This window comes from Nicotiana attenuata, unplaced genomic scaffold, assembly GCF_001879085.1.
Source record: "Nicotiana attenuata strain UT unplaced genomic scaffold, NIATTr2, whole genome shotgun sequence".
NCBI lineage: Eukaryota > Viridiplantae > Streptophyta > Magnoliopsida > Solanales > Solanaceae > Nicotiana > Nicotiana attenuata.
In genome coordinates, this window is record NW_017672098.1 from 97,950 (window position 1) to 115,967 (window position 18,018).

Here is an 18,018-nt window from a genome sequence, read left to right on the forward strand (position 1 = left end):
TCCAATCAAATATTACCATATCAACTGAAACAAATAGGATAATTGATTCTAATAATTGAATTATAGTTGATAGAAAAGTACAAGAGAACATACGAGCAACCAAATATCTCCTAAGTAATTTATAGTATTACTTTTATCATCTAAAGGGTAAGAAAACATATTATATCAAGCAAATACCAGAGTTCACACTCATTTTGTAAAATGTGTTACATTAATTTTCTTGAAATAGAAATTACAAAATTGGGATATTTAACAACTAATAATTATACATTTATAAAAAGTCCCATACAAGAAAAGGAAACAAAGCCAAAAATTAAGTAAAGTTTAGTAGTTTACCACCATTAGAAAACACAGTACTTAAGACTAATTTAGACAGTAATAAAAAGGACATAAGGAAAGACCAAGATGGGAAGTAAATCCCAGACAGAAGCCCACAAAAAACAATAAGAATCTTTATTACTCCTATAATAGATTCTTTAAAAATCTCCAAATGACCTTAATTAGGCGCCTTTGGAGGGAAAATTTTCTGTTTCACTTTGTTTTCTTCGATTTCTACGAAATATTTTTCTACTTTCTTCTTCTGCTACTTCTGTCTGCTGCCATTGCCACAACCTTAACCAGTTAACCTTAACCCTAGTCCCTATTTTTCCACATTAACTCACTTGTTTGTACATTTTTTTCTTCATTTCAGCACCATTCTTGACATACCCATCTGCTCTTTTTAAGTCCAAATTTATTGCTGTCACCTCCTTATAAAGAAAAAAGCTAACTTTGTCAGATCTGAGCATATCCTTTTTTTCTTCACTTCACATAGTATAGTCCCTTTCTCTTCTCTCCTTTTTATTTTTCTGAATACAATGTGGTGTTATAAATGAACCCTTTTTATTTTCTTGGACAAACACTTTGAAAAATATATAGTACTATACTATGTCATCGGAAATGCGCAGCCGTGGTGGCGGTGGCGGTGGCAATGGTGGGGTTGTTGGTAATAATGGGTTTGATCCAAGTAATCTTCATTTGAAGAAAGAATTGACTCAAATCAAGAAAGCTGCTAGAGTGTTGAGAGATCCAGGAACCAGCTCTTCTTGGCGTTCACCACTTAACTCTGCTAGATCTGTAGCTGCTGCTGAAGCGAGAAAACACCATTATTTTCATCATCACAAGGGTGGTAGCACTCTCACTAAGCATCAATCTATTGATGCTAAAGATACTATCTTTGAGCAAGTTGAGAGAAATGGTACTAACAATGGGAAAGAGAAAGAGAGAGAGAAAAAAGTGTTTCTATATAATTGGAGGTCTCAAAAGTCTGAGAGTGAAAGGAGTAGAAAACTAGGTGATGAGGAAGATATTGGAAATGGCAATGAGAATGAGAATGGGTCTTCTTCAACTCCAGAGGAGAGCGTGGAAGATAGTTTGAGCGATGCGCGCCATGGTGGCGGTGGCAATGATTCCAAGAGTGATACTTATGTAAGTGATAGGTATGCTTCAATGATTCTAAAGTGTAAAGATACTAACTTTATGCCATCTATTAGACGGAACATGAAGAAAAAATCAATTAGAAGTAATTACTCTAATGCCATTTTAAGACATCAAAATGAAAAGTTGCAGCAGCAAATTGTTCCTAGTAGTAGGATTTCTAGAAGAGCACCTGCGGGTTTAGGTACAGGGAGGGACGATTCCACGAGTCTGGTTGATCAATCTGATGATACTGAGGATTATTATAATTCTGAGGATATAAGGAGGATTTCTGCAGCTTCACCATTGCTTGCTAAGCTTAAGAATAGGAATCGTGCTCATTGGTCGTCTAAGTTGAGAAATAGTGGGAGAGAGGATTCATCTTATACATATAGCACCCCTGCCTTGTCTACAAGTTCTTACAACAGATATGCTGTCAGAAATCCAAGTACTGTTGGGTCATGGGATGCCACAACGGCGTCCCTCAATGATGGGGTTGATGAGGTGGACGATCAGCTTGATTTGCCTGGTCGACAGGGATGTGGAATTCCTTGTTGGTCCAGGAGGTCAACACCAAAATATAGGGGTGGGGGTGGGAGTTGTTATTCACCGTCCTTTTCTGATACTTTGAGGAGGAAAGGAAGCAGCATTCTATGTGGAAGTCAAACTATGAATCAAAGGAGACGCCGCGGATCTTCTTTAGGGTACACCAAGAGGAGACACAGTTCGAGGAATGCTGCTCAAGGCCTCATTCCATTGCTAACCAATGGTGATGGACAGGGATTGTCCTCAATAGGAACTGGACACAGTGATGATGAGCTCTCCACAAACTTTGGGGAACTTGATCTGGAGGCATTAAGTAGGTTGGACGGGAAGAGATGGTCTACGAGCTGCAGAAGTCAAGATGGACTAGAACTGGTGGCACTGAATGGAGAAGATGGAGAGGAGGGCTCCCCGGAAAATATCAGAAGCTTGAGCCAGAAGTACAGACCAATGTTTTTCGAGGAATTAATTGGGCAGAATATTGTTGTTCAGTCCCTAGTGAATGCAATCTCCAGGGGACGAATTGCCCCTGTTTATCTTTTCCAAGGCCCACGAGGAACTGGAAAGACATCAACAGCAAGAATTTTTGCTGCTGCTTTAAATTGCCTTGCCACCGAAGAAACTAAACCCTGTGGCGTCTGCAGAGAATGTGCAGATTTCATGTCCGGGAAATGTAAGAATCTTAGAGAAGTTGACGGGACAAACAAAAAAGGAATTGATAAAGTTAAGTATCTTCTAAAGAATCTGATAGCAAGTCAGCAATCATCTTCTTTAGGATTCAAGGTTTTTGTTGTTGATGAATGTCACTTGCTGCCTTCAAAGACATGGCTAGCATTTCTGAAGTTCCTTGAAGAACCACCACCACGGGTTGTCTTCATTTTTGTAACTACTGATCTTGACAATGTGCCGCGTGCTGTATTGTCTCGGTGCCAGAAGTACCTCTTCAATAAAATCAGGGATGGTGATATTGTGCTCAGATTGAAGAAGATTTCTTCGGATGAGGATTTGGATGTGGAGTCAGAAGCATTAGATTTGATTGCTTTGAACGCAGATGGATCCCTTCGAGATGCAGAAACCATGTTAGACCAGTTGAGTTTGTTGGGGAAACGAATCACTACTTCTTTGGTAAATGATCTGGTGAGTTTGATGTGCATGTTTACACCATTCCATACTAATTTCTTCAATTTCTTCCTTTTCTTTCTTCCTTCGTGGCATGAAACCGAGCATTTTTTTCTGATATTTATTTCCTTCCCTAGATTGGTGTGGTTTCAGATGAGAAGCTACTGGAACTTTTGGAGCTAGCAATGTCATCAGATACTGCAGAAACAGTAAAAAGAGCCCGGGAATTGTTGGATTCAGGTGTTGATCCAATAGTTTTGATGTCTCAATTGGCCACTCTCATCATGGATATAATTGCAGGAACTCATCCAGTAGTTGATGCCAGGCAAACTGATACCTCTGGCTCGAAGAGTTGTAAGTAGCAAATGTTCACCCTTAGAATCTTTGTCCTTTTTGTTTGATCTTTTGTTCACAAGCTTTGACTTACATTCTGCAAAAGACACTAGATTTATGCTTCCGATTGTAATTTCGGTATCTCAAAATCTATTAATAATTTGCTGATCTTAGCCGACCGTGTGAAAACTTCATTGGCTTGTCTAGTTAAGCGGTTGACAATGTGAATAGGGAAAACATTTAAAAGGTTTTGCTAAAGTATCCATTTTGTGCATTTTCTAGTTTAAAGAATCAATAGTGGTTTATTTTTCCATATTTCTTTAAATCATTCAGTATCTTGTTGAATTGATTAAGTTGAATATGCTACTCCCCTGTCTCATTCTCGGAAACAATTTAAAAGAGTATAGAGATTGATGAATTACTTTGATTTACAATGAATTGTTAGACGAAAAATACTGAAGCGATTGCTCAAATAGCCCATAAAGTTGGTTGATAGGAAAGCATTTATAGACTGACTAATTTAGAACTTGTTAAATGTGTAGAATATCATTATCTTACAAGCTTGTTTAAACCATCATAAGATATGTTCCTTTGGAACATTGACAATACAAATGTGTCACGTTTAATAGGAAGGAAGGAGTGACAATTAGAGGAATGCTTTCTAGTCTGTTCTCCTGATAAAAGCTTTTTAATATTTTGGTTATGTGCCTGTAGCCCTTCTGTTGAAACACCGAAGAATGTGGAGGAGAAAGTTTTGAATAATATACGTATAATATGTTTTCTTATATTGTCAGAAAGGATTGTCTAATTGATCCATAGCCTACAAAACACTCTGACTTTTAATATTAGTAAGCTATGTAGCTTGTGTATGTACAGACTGCGTTGGCTCGTGTTCTGTCTCTGTACCTTTCAGTTGACTGCTCTTACATTTTTTTTTTGGATGTTTTCAATATTTGTCAAACTTTAACAAGAGCAACAGTAAATAGTAACTCTCAACAAGTTCCAAGATTGAGTTCTTTAAGCCGTTCAAATTTGATTTGAGGTGTTTTTCTTATCACACGCACTTAGTGTAGCTTCGTAAGTAGTCTAATACAGTTTGTATCTGCACTTTGTACGTTGAACTATATTGTCGACAATGGTCATGGACGTATCTGCATGTTTAGCAACTTATATTCATGAAGTGATTAAGTCATTGTGCCTTAGTGATTTGATAAAATGAAGTAAATACTCAATATTTTCTCCTGCTTGTATCACCTTTCAATTATTCTCTGTCTATAATTTTTTGTTATTGTGGACTTGTTAATGGAAAACATTTAGAAGCTTTTTTAGGTTATCAGAGTTTGGCTTATGACTTTTTTTCATATACTTGCTAAAATTGCTTGGATCCACCTGTCAGTGACCGAGACAGAACTGGATAGATTGAAGCATGCACTAAAGCTTCTTTCTGAGGCAGAGAAACAACTTAGGGTTTCAAGTGAACGTTCAACTTGGTTTACAGCAACCCTTCTGCAGTTGGGTTCTTCTACTTCACTAGAACAAACTCACTCAGGAAGCAGTCAAAGGCTGAGTTCTAAGACAACCGAGGAAGACCCTTCTAGTACATCTAGAGAAGCTATATCCCTGAGGCAGAGAACTGATACTCACCATGCTCCGCGTAAATCAGCTTCTCCTTCCTCTTTTGCAAATGCCAACCGTCGAAATTCAGCAAGTAAAGAATTGGGACTCTCATCGGTGATTGGCGAGGCATTGGGTGGTCCACATAATGACATTAAGGACAGTAAAACAGCATCTAGGTGCCCCAACACAAACATATTGGATGATATCTGGATCAGATGCATTGATAAATGCCACTCCAACACTTTGAAGCAACTGCTTCATACTTGTGGAACACTACTGTCAATCTCTGAAGTTGAAGGTAATTTTCTCTTTCTGTTCCACATGCAGCTGTTTGTGTTCACAAGAACAGACTGAATTTTACGTCTTCTGGTTTCTCTTTTGATCTCACCTCTCCCAGTTAACTGTTGAATTAATAAGGAATAAACAGTAATTTGAACTGCATTTTTTTAACTTGAAGCTGAGCGAACACTGTTCAAAATTTTGTTACAGGTAGAGAACTTGATATGAGATCGGCAGTGGCACTATATTAACTTGTTTTATGCTTGTTGCACAAAATGTCATTATGATGTGTTAATCCAACTCTCTAAGTACAAGGCTATTGAAGGCAGAAAAATCTTTAAGACAAAGTTACGAGGTGATTGAAATTTATAGCTGGTATATAATCTAGCCAAAGTTGATTTTTTTGATGTTGAACTTATTAAATTGGATATGAAGACCAAGATAATAGCTTTGTCTCTAATAGGTATCTTATCATTGCTCCTTCCTAAAGAAAAGTATCTTATCACTTGAAAAAAGAAAAGAAAAGGTATTTAACATTGATAAGCTGTGTCAAAATAACTTCAGAGTGCCTCCCATTTCAAGGAATAAGAGAAAGAATTCAACTTTTTCTATTTCTGTAACTCTTAAATTGAGTAAATCTACTTATGGTTCATTACAAAAGGTGATGCAATCTACTCATTTTATCAACTTACACAATCCTGTGCATATGACTTATTAGCTGTTTGGACCTACTGTGTGCAGGTGGTTTTGTTGCGCATATTGCTTTTCGTGATAGCAAGGTTAAAATGAGAGCTGAAAGGTTTCTGAGCAGTATCACAAATTCGTTTGAAAATATTTTACGGAGCAATGTAGAGGTTAGACTTGTTCTGCTACCAGATGGGGAGACGTCTGATGACAGTGGAAAGCCTGTTACATTGACCGATCCTGTAGGTCTGAAACAGATGGGGCCGCCAAACATGGTGAAGAAGGAAACGGCAGTTTGCTCGAATCAGGAACCTCTACAGGTATCAAGAGGAAGCTTTAATGATTCTGAAAGCAAGATGGCTGAAACTTTTGAGTCAGCAAGTGGAAATGCTGAAACGAGTAGTTCTAAAGGTAGAATCTCAGAAATTCCAGTGCAGAGAATAGAATCCATCATACGTGAGCAGAGGTTAGAAACAGCATGGTTACAAGCAATGGAGAAAGGAACTCCTGGATCAATGAGTCGCCTAAAACCTGAGAGGAACCAAGTCCTGCCACAAGATGGTGCTTATCATAACAATCAACTAGAATCAATTAATTCGAGGGACCTGCCCTCCCAGCATTGGCATGATGATCTAAATGAGGAAATAAGAAATCTGAAGATGATTGACGGAAAGGCCATTCAGAAGGATCAGACCAGTAAAAAGGGCGATAATTATCCCATTTCACCAAGTTTGCTGCATAATGGCATCTATGCCGGCAATTTCAGCAAAGAGAGCATGTAAGTTCTAGGGCTTTTCATCTCAGTATAAACTTTGTTGACAAATTTCACTACTTGCATAATGTCATTAATTTCTCCTGATGCAATTATAGCTTTTGTGGCTTGCTTTAGATATGTTGTTAAATTGTTCAAATTCTACTCTTTTTTCAATTGTTTTTTATAGAAAGAATCAATAATGTTAGCTAACCTGATAGTCTTTTCAGTTCCTTCACACTGCTTGTAAAGTTATGTTGATAGTATTTGCCTTTTATAGAGATATAAAATAAGAGGGTCTCAATGTGGACTGTCAGCAGGTGCTTTTTGCCTCTAACTCTCATTGTGGCATGTTTACAGGGGATATGAATCAGGATCTGGTGCTGGAGGTTGTTTCTGTTGGAACAACACCAGACCCCATAGAAGGGGGAAGGTATGCTTTTTTTTTGGATGGTATAACTAATTTTTTCCCTTCTCCAGACTCCGCACACAGCAGGAGTTTAATGCACTGGACTGTACTTTTTTATGCAACAACATACCAAGTGTAGTCCTACAATTGGGGTCTGGGAAGGACTGTACTTTTTTATAACTAACTTTTTTTCCTATGATCCGTCAACTAGAAGCATACTTGACGTTTTGCAAATTAACAGGTTAAACAAGGGACCCCTGTGCGTCCACCTAAAGGTGGGCGGTTCTTATGGTTTGGGGAGTGTGCAAAATCAAGGAGAACAGAGAGTAGATTGAGAAGATAATAGTGAAGCTCCCAGATCCAAGAATGCTCATTTGTTTTTAGTTGGTCTTTCTGTATTTATTCCATCTGCTGGGGCCATTCTATTCTTTCATGGATTTCAAGCTCACTAAAGGATTATGTAAAGTTATTGCTCTGGACTTCTGAAATTCCCTCTAGTCCAGCCAGTTCTGTGAAATCAATAAAAGGTCGAATAGAGAACATTTCTCTCTTGCCATTGACTACTTTTTTACTGCCTCTGGAGTCTTGAATTATGCAGACAAATACTTTCAGGACCAAAAAGAAAAAGTGGTAAAAGAAATGGTGGGATGTCAGTTTATAAAATGGAACCCACTTTTAGCAGGATCTTGAAACCATCCTTATAAACCGAAACAATATCTGTTTAACTTAAGGTTCAAGTTGCAGGAAATATCTTGTATTTGCAGTATGCAACCTACACTAAGAGTAGGTGGACTAGTTTTGTAAGGATTATAATACATAAGTTATTACGCTCTGAACAACTTGAACATAGATTTTTATGGGGTGAATAACAATACAAATACTGTTTCCAGGGTGACTTTCTAACAAGTAAATTTTCAATATTTGCACAGCTTTGCCAAGTTGCTGAAATCTGGGAGAGAAAGATACTTTCTTTTCCCATGAAGTTCAGTAGACTCGTTAAGTTAAACAGTGAAAGGCTAACTTCATCAATATGATAGGAGATTACAAATTTCCAGGGAAATATAGTGTTTGCAAAAAAGAAGAAAAACTAACAAAACTAAGAACTCTAAGATTCTTCACTGTTCAATATTCTTTCCGCAAGTAGCAAATCGTCGGGTGTTGTAACCTGCAAATCATAGGCATACATTTCACAACCACAAGAAGCTCAAGTGCAGTAGCAGGAAAATATGAAAACAATAAGACAATGAGGTTAAACTGGCTACCTTTATGTTAGTGTAAGAGCCTTCAGTAATGTATACAGGATGTTTGAGGTGCTCCACTATTGATACATCATCTGTTACTTCAAGTCCTTCCCTAAAAGACCACATGAAACACAAAGTAATAAAATAAGAAGGGCTACATATGGACCAGCTAAGCTCCCTTTAGTTGTGTTTATGATAAATATTATTATGACCTCATCAAAAAATGAGTAATGTGAAACTATTAGTTTTTCCTCCCAAATTAACATATCTGAGGGAGAGGGGGGGACATATCCGTATATCATTCAAATTAGAAAGCTTTCTTTCAGATAAAAATGTAGTACTATTTACTTTAAAGAAAATGTCGTGTCCCAGCCAAAAAGAAAATGTAGTACTATCTTTTAATCAAGTAATGTCACAACATTTCTGTTTCTTTGCAAAGCAGAAGGATTTTGAGGACATAATAAGCAAATAGGTAATGGTGCTGTGAAGAAATGACGTTCACTTAGAGAAACGTGTATCAAAGGCCCTAACCAAGATGTGTACGTCTTGAAATCAAATTTGTTTCTAACCACAGACCTAGGCTTACCATCTCTAACCTAGAAAAAAGAGGTGTAATATCATGCCCCCTTAGTATAAATATGTTTCAAACTGCTTGTCATTCTCAAGCTTTTTGAAAATATAAATTATGCTTCTCTGTGTAATCATGGTGAAGAAATTTGGACATCATCCTATACCATTTGATTTCATTAATAACTCTAATACAGTGGGAAGCACGAGCTTGTTGAATATTGAATGTCAAAAATGTTTCAAACTTATTACCTGTTAACAAGCTCGAAACCCTGCTTAAGCAACTCAGGCTTGATTACCTGTGCCAGACAAATTTGTTGAACGGTCTCTGCAGGTGAAGAAGAAATTCTAAAACAAAAAGGTTTACTACCTGAGGTGTCTGCATTTCCCAAAGAGTTTTCCTGTCAAGAGTTTTCACAACGAAAGACTCACTGTTCGCCTGCACCAGAAATGACAACAAAATCCATCAAAACGAAGTTCAATCGAGATAATATAAAGAGGAAGACCTTATGTGCAATGTCAATGCACTCAGAATAGATGCTTTATCAACATTCCTGTCAGCAGTTTTACGTTGATGCCAGTCAATTCAATTACGATGAGGAGTTACATTTAAATTTCCTAGCAGATGCCAAATTTAAGTTCATCTGACTGTCGTATATAAAGCATAGATAATGAGGGTCCTGGTCTTATAGGACGTAGTCTTACTTTTCATATCATATAACTGAATAAACACACACTTGATCTCTCCCCAAAAGTTTAGTAGAACTGTTACACCGAAGTTAAGTTTTGTTAACAAGAGAAATTAAGGGAGAAATAATATTATACGGCAACTTCAGCACAGCCTAAAATACTTCTTATTAAACAAATACCAAACAGAAATAACCATACGGTGATAATAGTGATAACACATACTAGTCAATAATAAATGAAAAAGATTATGACCAAATTGAGACTTAGCACCATGCTACAATTTAGAAGCACTTGAAACATTTAAGGAGATTATGCAAATTAATATAGATGAAAAGGAACACAGGTGTGTCATCCTAATAGTTCCACAGCAAAAGGATAGAGCAATTAGCCTCTAACTGGCAGCTATCAGCTTATCTGCTAACAGAGAAAGCTACATAAAACTCAGAACATGCTTCAATTTTCTACCATTTCGTTCTCTCACACGGTTGGCCACCTGCAGCTTCATATTTCAATTTAAATCAGATATAGTAAGGATGCTGATAATAATTAAGAGGTACCTCTTTGATTGTTGCTTTAGCAGGAACGCCAAGAACTGCTGCTCCAACCAGCCAACCATCCTTCAGGACCTGCGAAGAAGATTCATTGGAATACGTAAAGGAAGATTAGTCCTTCAGAATCTTACACATACATATGACCTATAAAAAATTCAACAATCAGCAAATTATATGATGAAGGATTAAGGATAAAGAAGATGGACATCTGCAGAATTCATGCTATTCGACAGGAGTACTTCCCACAAGAAAGCTCTTGCCAAAGACAAAAGAAAATATAAAGGAAGAGGAGGAGCTTCTGTAGTGATCAAACCTTTTCTACATCTTCAGTCCATACTAGAGGTCTTGCAGAGTCATGGATGCATACAAGTTTGGAGTTTGAATCAACTTCCTGACATGCAAAACATCATCACCTTCTAAAAATCACAATCAGTACTCAGAAATATCATGGCAATAACATTGTCTTACAGCATAGCATACGAAAGACATAGTTTTAACAATATGTGGAACAACCGAACAAGATAATATGAAGATATTTCACAAGTTCAGCTTTAGTGAATGCAAAAGCTTTTCACCGGAAAATTAACTGAACCAACCCGACTCAAGATCAGATGTTCACAACCAAACCACCAAAGAAAGATGAAATGTAATGGAAAAGGCAACTTGAATTTAAGCTTTTGTCCACTTGTTGTTCTCTCAAAAAGCCAAACATTTCAATAGCATTTGGAATGAGATCAACAGATAACTCCTTTTCGGATTAGAAAAATGAAAAGAATCTTAAGGCTCAACACTGAGCAGCAAGGACTGATCACTTTAGAGCCTAACTCTTTTAGCACCTCAGACGAGACCAAATGAAACCGGAACTACCAGATAACTTGCTAATAACTTTTGCTACATGGACTTTTCTGTAGGAAATCAGCTATAGAAGCCAAATTACAGAACATGAGTTCAATACTCCCTCCCAAAAGTTGTTCTACTAAGTATAACCAACCATGCAAATTACAATTGAATATTTGGTTAACTACATATTCTGGAGAATAAAGGCTTAAAAGGGGCCTTGGGCAAAAGATAGAAAAATTAAGTTCTCAAACATGACCAACTTTGCTTTCGAAAGTTGGAAGTATGAGACTTAGTCCATCTGAGATAGCATATAGCACGTACCTGAAGTCCGCTGTATACAGAATCTTGTCTTTCCTTCCCAGGTAATGCAAATTTTAATTCGACTTGGATATTCTCTTTGGCATCTATAGAATAAATGAAGAATCCTTATACAATCATCTTAGTGTCTGCAAAAATTCCTATAGATATTGCAATCTGAACAAGAAAGTTATGTGCATGTTCATTGCTTTCTTGGAAAATTTTCTCTTGGCTGCACACTCACACTAGACATTTGAAGTTCATACCTTCAAAAATGTCTTGATAAGAAGGATCACATACGACAACGATTTCTTTCACCTGAGGCATCCTGGAGAAGGTGAAGAAACTGCAACATTCCAAAAAATTGTCACCCAAAGGCAAACATGTGATTGAACTGGTTGCATATATACAGAAATATTCTCTCCAAACTGTGGTTTCAATACTGTTAAATTCTCGCCACCATCTCTCTTCTTATTTACCCGTCATGACTTGCACCATTTTACACACAGGTTATGTCAAAATTCAAACCAGCTTGACTGAAGCTAAGAGGTCCTGCCTATTATTACCGATTTTGTGGTATCACTAGCTAGACCAGGCTGCTATATTTGTTACAACTTACAAGCAATACATATTCATCCATTGCCAATGTGAACTTGGACAACTTTAGGATTTCTCACCACACCATAAATTTCAGAAACCTCTAGGTTATATCTAGCACTGTGAAATTGGTTTTGGCAGGTTTATCATAATTGAATCAAGTTGACCAGTTTTGGTTTACCTGTACAATGCAATTGGTTGGCCTAAAAGTGGTAGATACTGCTTTGGCATACTTGCCTATTCCAACAAAAATATAATAAAGCATTATCCAGCAGAAGAATATTCATCACTATAGATAATGAAGATATGGGAATACAAAATGCAAAAAGCTCAAAAGAGAACAGTTTCTAGCAACATTGTACATCAACTGCAATAATCTTTTGAACTCTTAAACAACACAAGCAATGAAGATAGGAAAATTGTAACACCCACATCATTGCAAGTAATGGGAAACAACAGGATAAGTTGTTTCCCTCTTCAACTCATAAATATAAAAGAGGAGAGTAAGTACTTACACCCATTCTTTTTCCCTTCCCTCCAGCAAGAAGAATCACAGAAACACTTTTCTCCTCCACCACCACATCTGTGCTCTGCAAATTTGGGAGTGCCAATTTTCAAAATCCAATCTTTTGTCCCCCTCTTTAAACACAAAAATAGAAGCACAAACCATGAGTATATTAGTATTTAAAAAAAAAGAACAAACCTTGTTTAGGTTTGGTGAGGTGGCAGAGCAAGTGATCTTGAAAAGAGTCATTCTTGGGTCACCATGACTGTAGGTTCTGCAAGTGCAATGAGCTAAGCGGAAAGGATTCTTTAAAAAGTTGGTTTTTGGAGTGGGAAAGCCATTTCTGGGCGTCTGAGAAAGACTTGGCAAGAACATACGAGATGAAGAAGAAAGGTTGATACCCAATTGAAGAGTAGACATATTGTTGTACTTCACTCCCTCAGCTCAACCAATGAAGAGTTAAAAGGGAGTAAAATAGAGTGATCCCTTCCAATTGAACGAAGACAAAAAGTACATAAGTTGGGGATACTTACCTACCAACATTTTAGCCAAAGAATACCTTTCCTTCTCATTTCTCTTTCTCTCTCTTCTCAATCTCTTTTTTTTTTTTTTTCTCCCTCCTGTCCGCAATAAGTGTCCAATTTGGTTTTTCATTATGGTTCAAAATAAGTGTCCAATTATGTAATCAAAAAAGAATTCAATTTATTTTTACAAAATAACCCCTATGTACATATCCTAAAAAATTTTCTTACTCCTCACATTAAATGTTTTATTAGGGATAGTTTAGTCATAGTAGATATTTTTGTATAGAATTTAGTATTTTCTTACTGGGCGTGCTAAAAGCAAATTGGACACTTATTGTGAACCAGAGGAAGTAGTATATAATTAAATATTTGGAGAAATTTCTTAAATTGCATTTGAAAGATAAAATAAACTTGAGTTTTGATTTCTAAAGTTGCTTTGAAGAAAATTAAGTAAGATTCAAATTTCTAAAATTGCATTTGAAAGATCAAAGAACTTCAGATTTGATTTCTAAAGTTGCATTAAAAAGAGCTACTTGAGATTCGAATTTCTGAAATTGGATTTGAAAAATTGAAGAACTTCAGATTTGATTTCTGAAGTTGCACCGAAGATGGTACACTTTGTAAAATTTTGTACAATACAAGTATCTCCAAATGTGGGTATATACGAAAATGCCCTATTATTTTTCACATGTTTTATTTTACAGGGTTAAAATTTAAACATAACACTAAATAATCATATTTGTGCAAAGGGACCAACTATGATAATGCCACCCATATAAAGGCCCAAGCCCAAGAAACCAATCTTGGAAATCCTCAAAGGCAGTGTTCCCCTTCATTTTCAGCAATCAATTTGGGTGAAGTCAAGCAAGAGAGCAAAAGATCGGGAAATGGGGAAACCATTGGGAACAACAGGAGAGTTCTTCAGGAGAAGGGACGAGTGGAGGAAGCATCCTATGTTGACCAACCAGTTCCGCCACGCTTTCCCTGGCCTTGGCATCGCCGTCGTCGCCTTCTCCATCTACTGCGTCGGCGAATTTGCCTACAACAAGATGTCTGCCCCTTCTCACTCCACCTCTTCCGTCGCTGCTTCTCACTCTCACTGAGATGAATCTCCAATCGTCTCTTTTGGTACGATTCATTTTCTGATTTTATCATTCCCTTTATTTCCCCAACCAGCTGTTTGAAGTCTGTGTGTTTGTGAAATCTGATTCGATATGCTTAAAACAGGTGGGGTTTGTGAAGGTTTTGATTTTTATGAAATGGGTCTCTTTGATATGCTTAAAACAGGTGGGGTTTGTGAAAGTTTTGATTTTTATGAAATGGGTCTCTTTGATATGCTACTGATCGAAAAGGGGAACACAATTTCATTTTATTTTGATGAATTAGGTCTTATTGATGCAAAAATGTTCAAGTGAGTAGATACCTTCCTGGTGTAATGAATTGGGATTGTATTTTCCTATGCTAAGAAATGTCTTTGTTGGTGCTCTAGGATCTTGATTTAATTTGGTTTGGTAGTGTCCACTAATACTGTTTTCAAGTACTCTAGTTATGCCAATTGTGTTATTATTCTTTGTATCCACACTTTAAGATAAAAAGACCAGGAACACCAATCTGTTTCATTAGATACGCCAGTTTTCATTTGTCGTTTATCTCACCTCGACTACGTGAAGTTTGCTTCTTGTGCAATCAGAGTTGATATGCTCAAATGGGCAAAACTTTGTGATTTTTATGAAATGGGTCATACATATGCTCAAGCGCTTAGATATCTCCCTCCCCGTAAAGATTGAGATGTCTTTTCCTATGCGAAGTAATGCCTCTGTTAGTGTCTTTGATTTGATTGGTGTATGTGTGAAAGGTGGTGACCAATGTCCGCTATTACTTCCTTCGAGCTCTCTAGCCCAAGCCACTTGTGTTATGGTTTTTTGTTGTTCTCTAGCACAACACTTAACAATGCCTTTTCGATGATTTAGCATCGGTTATGAGTCCTCTCAAGTTTCTTGCCTTGTTTTTTGTTATATATTTTAATACAATGTCTTGAAGGAGTCTGATACATCCTTAAAGAGGCAAAAGATAAGGAAAGTGCCAATCCATATATAAAAAACAGAAACTATCCCAATTCCTGTGGGATTACACTGGGTTTGTTGTTGTTGCTAGTGGCTTTGATTAAGGCTTTAGCTTCTTTCTCAAAATCATGGCTTAGGCGTGACGATCAAAATAGCAGATACAATATATTTCTAAGGAAAAAAACAGAAAGGCTTTTCGCCTTATTAATTGTGCATATGTCGTCATGTGTTTACATCTGAGTCTTGTTAGACGGTAAGAGCACCATTTCCGAACATGTGTCACGAATGCCTGCACCTTTTGTCATACTCCTAGTTCTGCTCATTTTGTGGAATGAAATAATTGTTAGTCATGGACTACGAAATGACTTACTTGTGCTAGTTATCAACTTAAGTTATTTTGGGAACAGAACAATATGTTGCTGCCTTACTGGATACTTCAGGTTTGTGTATTCAGTTATCACTACTATGAGTCTGGCCTTGTTGGCACTTGCCACTCCCACTTGTCCAACACATTAAATTAATAAAAACAAGACGTGAGGAGCATTTATATTGTGAATTCTATATCTTATGCACCAATATGTGAGAGACAAGTGTGGGTTGTTGATCATAGGTAATAGTAGTGTGTTTGGTTAGCAACAATTCACTGCAATGACAGACCATTAAATACATCTGGTGGTGTACATGGAAGCATCACCACAAACATAGCTTTAGTGCATAGTCTGGTGCCAGCAGCCGCAATAATTCCAGCTCCAATAGCGTATATTTAAGTTGTTGCATATAAAAAGCTCGTAATTGGACTTTGGGATGAGCCGGCCGGTCTTCACTAGGTGTGCACCGGTCATCTCGTCTCTTCTGCCGGCGATGCGTTCCTAGCCTTAATTGGCCGGGTCGTGCCTGTGGTGCTGTAGCTTTGAAGAAATCAGAGTGCTCAGAGCAAGCCTATGCGCTGTATTCATTAGAAAAAAAGACGATTGATTGCAGCTTCAGCAACCACACATCCAGCTGTTTAAATATACCATTCCTCTAGAATATACAAGATAAACAAAAATTTGGACAGAAGTATTTTTCCAATCATTTGTCTTACTTGCATAACCTTGTTCTGGTACATGACAGATAAATGCGGGGCAAAGAGAGCTCAGTGCTGTCAAAGACCCCCCTGTCCTGTCCTCCTATAGCACTCCTACCAAACTGTCTACATCAAAGAGTGTGTAGCACTTCCCCTCTTGTTTTACCCACACTATTTGTTGGGGTTAATTGCACTTATTTTACGCAGTTTATATGCGCTCCTTTTGTTCTTAATTTCATGTTGTGCTCGCAAGGTGCTAAGCTTTTTTGAAAAGGATATATCTCCCTAATGATATAACCTTTTTAAGTTGAGGCTCACATTCTCAGCTCATAACAGTTTCTTATTGCATCATACTCGGTTTATGTGGTCTGCTTTACTGTTGTCAAGCCTAAGGTGTTTACTTAACTGATGATCTCCCATATTACATTAAACTCTCTAAATGCTAGTAACTCGACTTCAGTCTATTATTGTCTGTAAAGAATTCGAAAACCGAAAACCATATATATTCCTGTGTAGGTTTTTCCTCCAACAGTCCTTGTTTTCATTGTTTGACAAATTAATGATTACGATCAATGAAAGCTAATTCTGAGGAAGGGGTAATGTACGAAAAGATTTCAGTCTCAACCCAGCTCTGAACCTTAGATGCTTTAGGAGTAACGGAAATGGTGTAGGAGTTCTGAATGCGGTTGATTTGCTGGGTTACAATCTCAGTTGCTTACTGTTTTAGAACAGTTGCTACAAGGTTTCCATGAATCAAATGGCACCTAAACATTGTTTCATTCAATTCTGTTATGTATTTAGAGAAAAGGAGTACAAACAATGGCTAGTCATTTGTTTTCCTCCATTGGGGAATGGGTTTAGTGATGGCGAGTGCATGCCTTTGTCAATTATGTCAACTTTTTCATGAACTTCGGAGAGGAGGGACTAGTTCGGCTATGCAGTGAGCTTCTTTTGAGGCAGGAGACGGGAAGGGAGAGAACAACCTGGCTCTAAGCAATATCCAATTATCCACATGAATGCTTAAGACAAACAAAATTTAGCAAGATGAAATTGTTCACAAGCGTTTCTAAGTTGGAAATATTTTGTATATGTTCATACTTGTCCATGAGTATTGTTCTATTTGGTAAATTTGCAGCAGAATTGGCAAATTGAAAACTGACTACGAGTTTGTTATTGTGCAGGTGAATTGGTAGTGCAAGAACGGGGATGACAGTAAAATTCAGTCTCGTGTTTTTCTCAGTCATATCAATAAGACATTTAACAAACATGAACTTGTAGCCTCACATTATTTGAGGCTTGTTTTGTAACAAGATTAATGAGTGGTTTACTTTACCATGTGTTTACCCTCGTTTTTGTGGTTTATTTCTACAGTTCCATGTGCTATCGCCCCTTCTTCCTTAGATTTTGAACAATTGACATTCTCCATAGCATTAATTAGTTCTACATACAAAGCTTAATGCATCACAGTTTACTTGACTTTAATGATGATTCAGCTTCATATTAGTGGGCGTAGAGAGTCCAAAAGAAGCTATATTCATTTCGGAGTTTTTGAGAGATTTATTAACTCTGTGTGAAAATCCAAAAAAAGAAGAGGATTTTAAGCTCAAAAAGGTACTTTTTCTAAAACTATTAAACATTTGCATACTTTAAAAGTAAACACTACTTGATGCGCAAATTGTCAAAGGGAACATAGGTGTAACTCAAATAATTCACTTGCAAATAAAAAAATAAAGGACTATACCGTAAAAAGATCAAAATGGTAGAGTATATTACAGATTGCAAATTCGAAAAGGTGATATCCTTTGTTTTTTATCTTTGGTTTAAAAGGAAAATTACAAGATGAAAAAAAGGCAAAATACATAAAAGAGACACCTAAAGTTGGTCCCA

The 18,018-nt window shown here is 37.1% G+C and overlaps 3 protein-coding genes across 3 annotated transcripts; 2 read left to right on the top strand and 1 right to left on the bottom strand.

Annotated features, from left to right (window-relative positions):
* The first annotated feature begins 397 nt into the window (after positions 1-397).
* LOC109211799 (protein STICHEL-like) lies at positions 398-7,746 on the top strand. The gene is made up of 6 exons (XM_019375376.1): positions 398-3,135; positions 3,255-3,471; positions 4,847-5,365; positions 6,088-6,808; positions 7,142-7,214; positions 7,432-7,746. The coding sequence occupies exons 1-6, from the start codon at positions 928-930 to the stop codon at positions 7,531-7,533; spliced, it is 3,840 nt and encodes a 1,279-aa protein (XP_019230921.1). The 5' UTR covers positions 398-927; the 3' UTR covers positions 7,534-7,746.
* Positions 7,747-8,082: 336 nt separating this feature from the next.
* LOC109211800 (2-C-methyl-D-erythritol 4-phosphate cytidylyltransferase, chloroplastic) lies at positions 8,083-12,907 on the bottom strand. Its single transcript, XM_019375377.1, has 11 exons — positions 12,677-12,907; positions 12,489-12,563; positions 12,155-12,210; positions 11,643-11,722; positions 11,401-11,483; positions 10,553-10,630; positions 10,246-10,314; positions 9,369-9,437; positions 9,251-9,297; positions 8,453-8,543; positions 8,083-8,355 (listed from the first exon to the last, which is right to left on the bottom strand). The coding sequence occupies exons 1-11, from the start codon at positions 12,896-12,898 to the stop codon at positions 8,296-8,298; spliced, it is 930 nt and encodes a 309-aa protein (XP_019230922.1). The 5' UTR covers positions 12,899-12,907; the 3' UTR covers positions 8,083-8,295.
* An 897-nt stretch (positions 12,908-13,804) lies between these two features.
* LOC109211801 (NADH dehydrogenase [ubiquinone] 1 beta subcomplex subunit 3-B-like) lies at positions 13,805-17,512 on the top strand. The gene is made up of 2 exons (XM_019375379.1): positions 13,805-14,130; positions 17,313-17,512. Exon 1 carries the CDS (start codon positions 13,890-13,892, stop codon positions 14,103-14,105), a length of 216 nt encoding a protein of 71 aa, XP_019230924.1. The 5' UTR covers positions 13,805-13,889; the 3' UTR covers positions 14,106-14,130; positions 17,313-17,512.
* Positions 17,513-18,018: the final 506 nt, after the last annotated feature.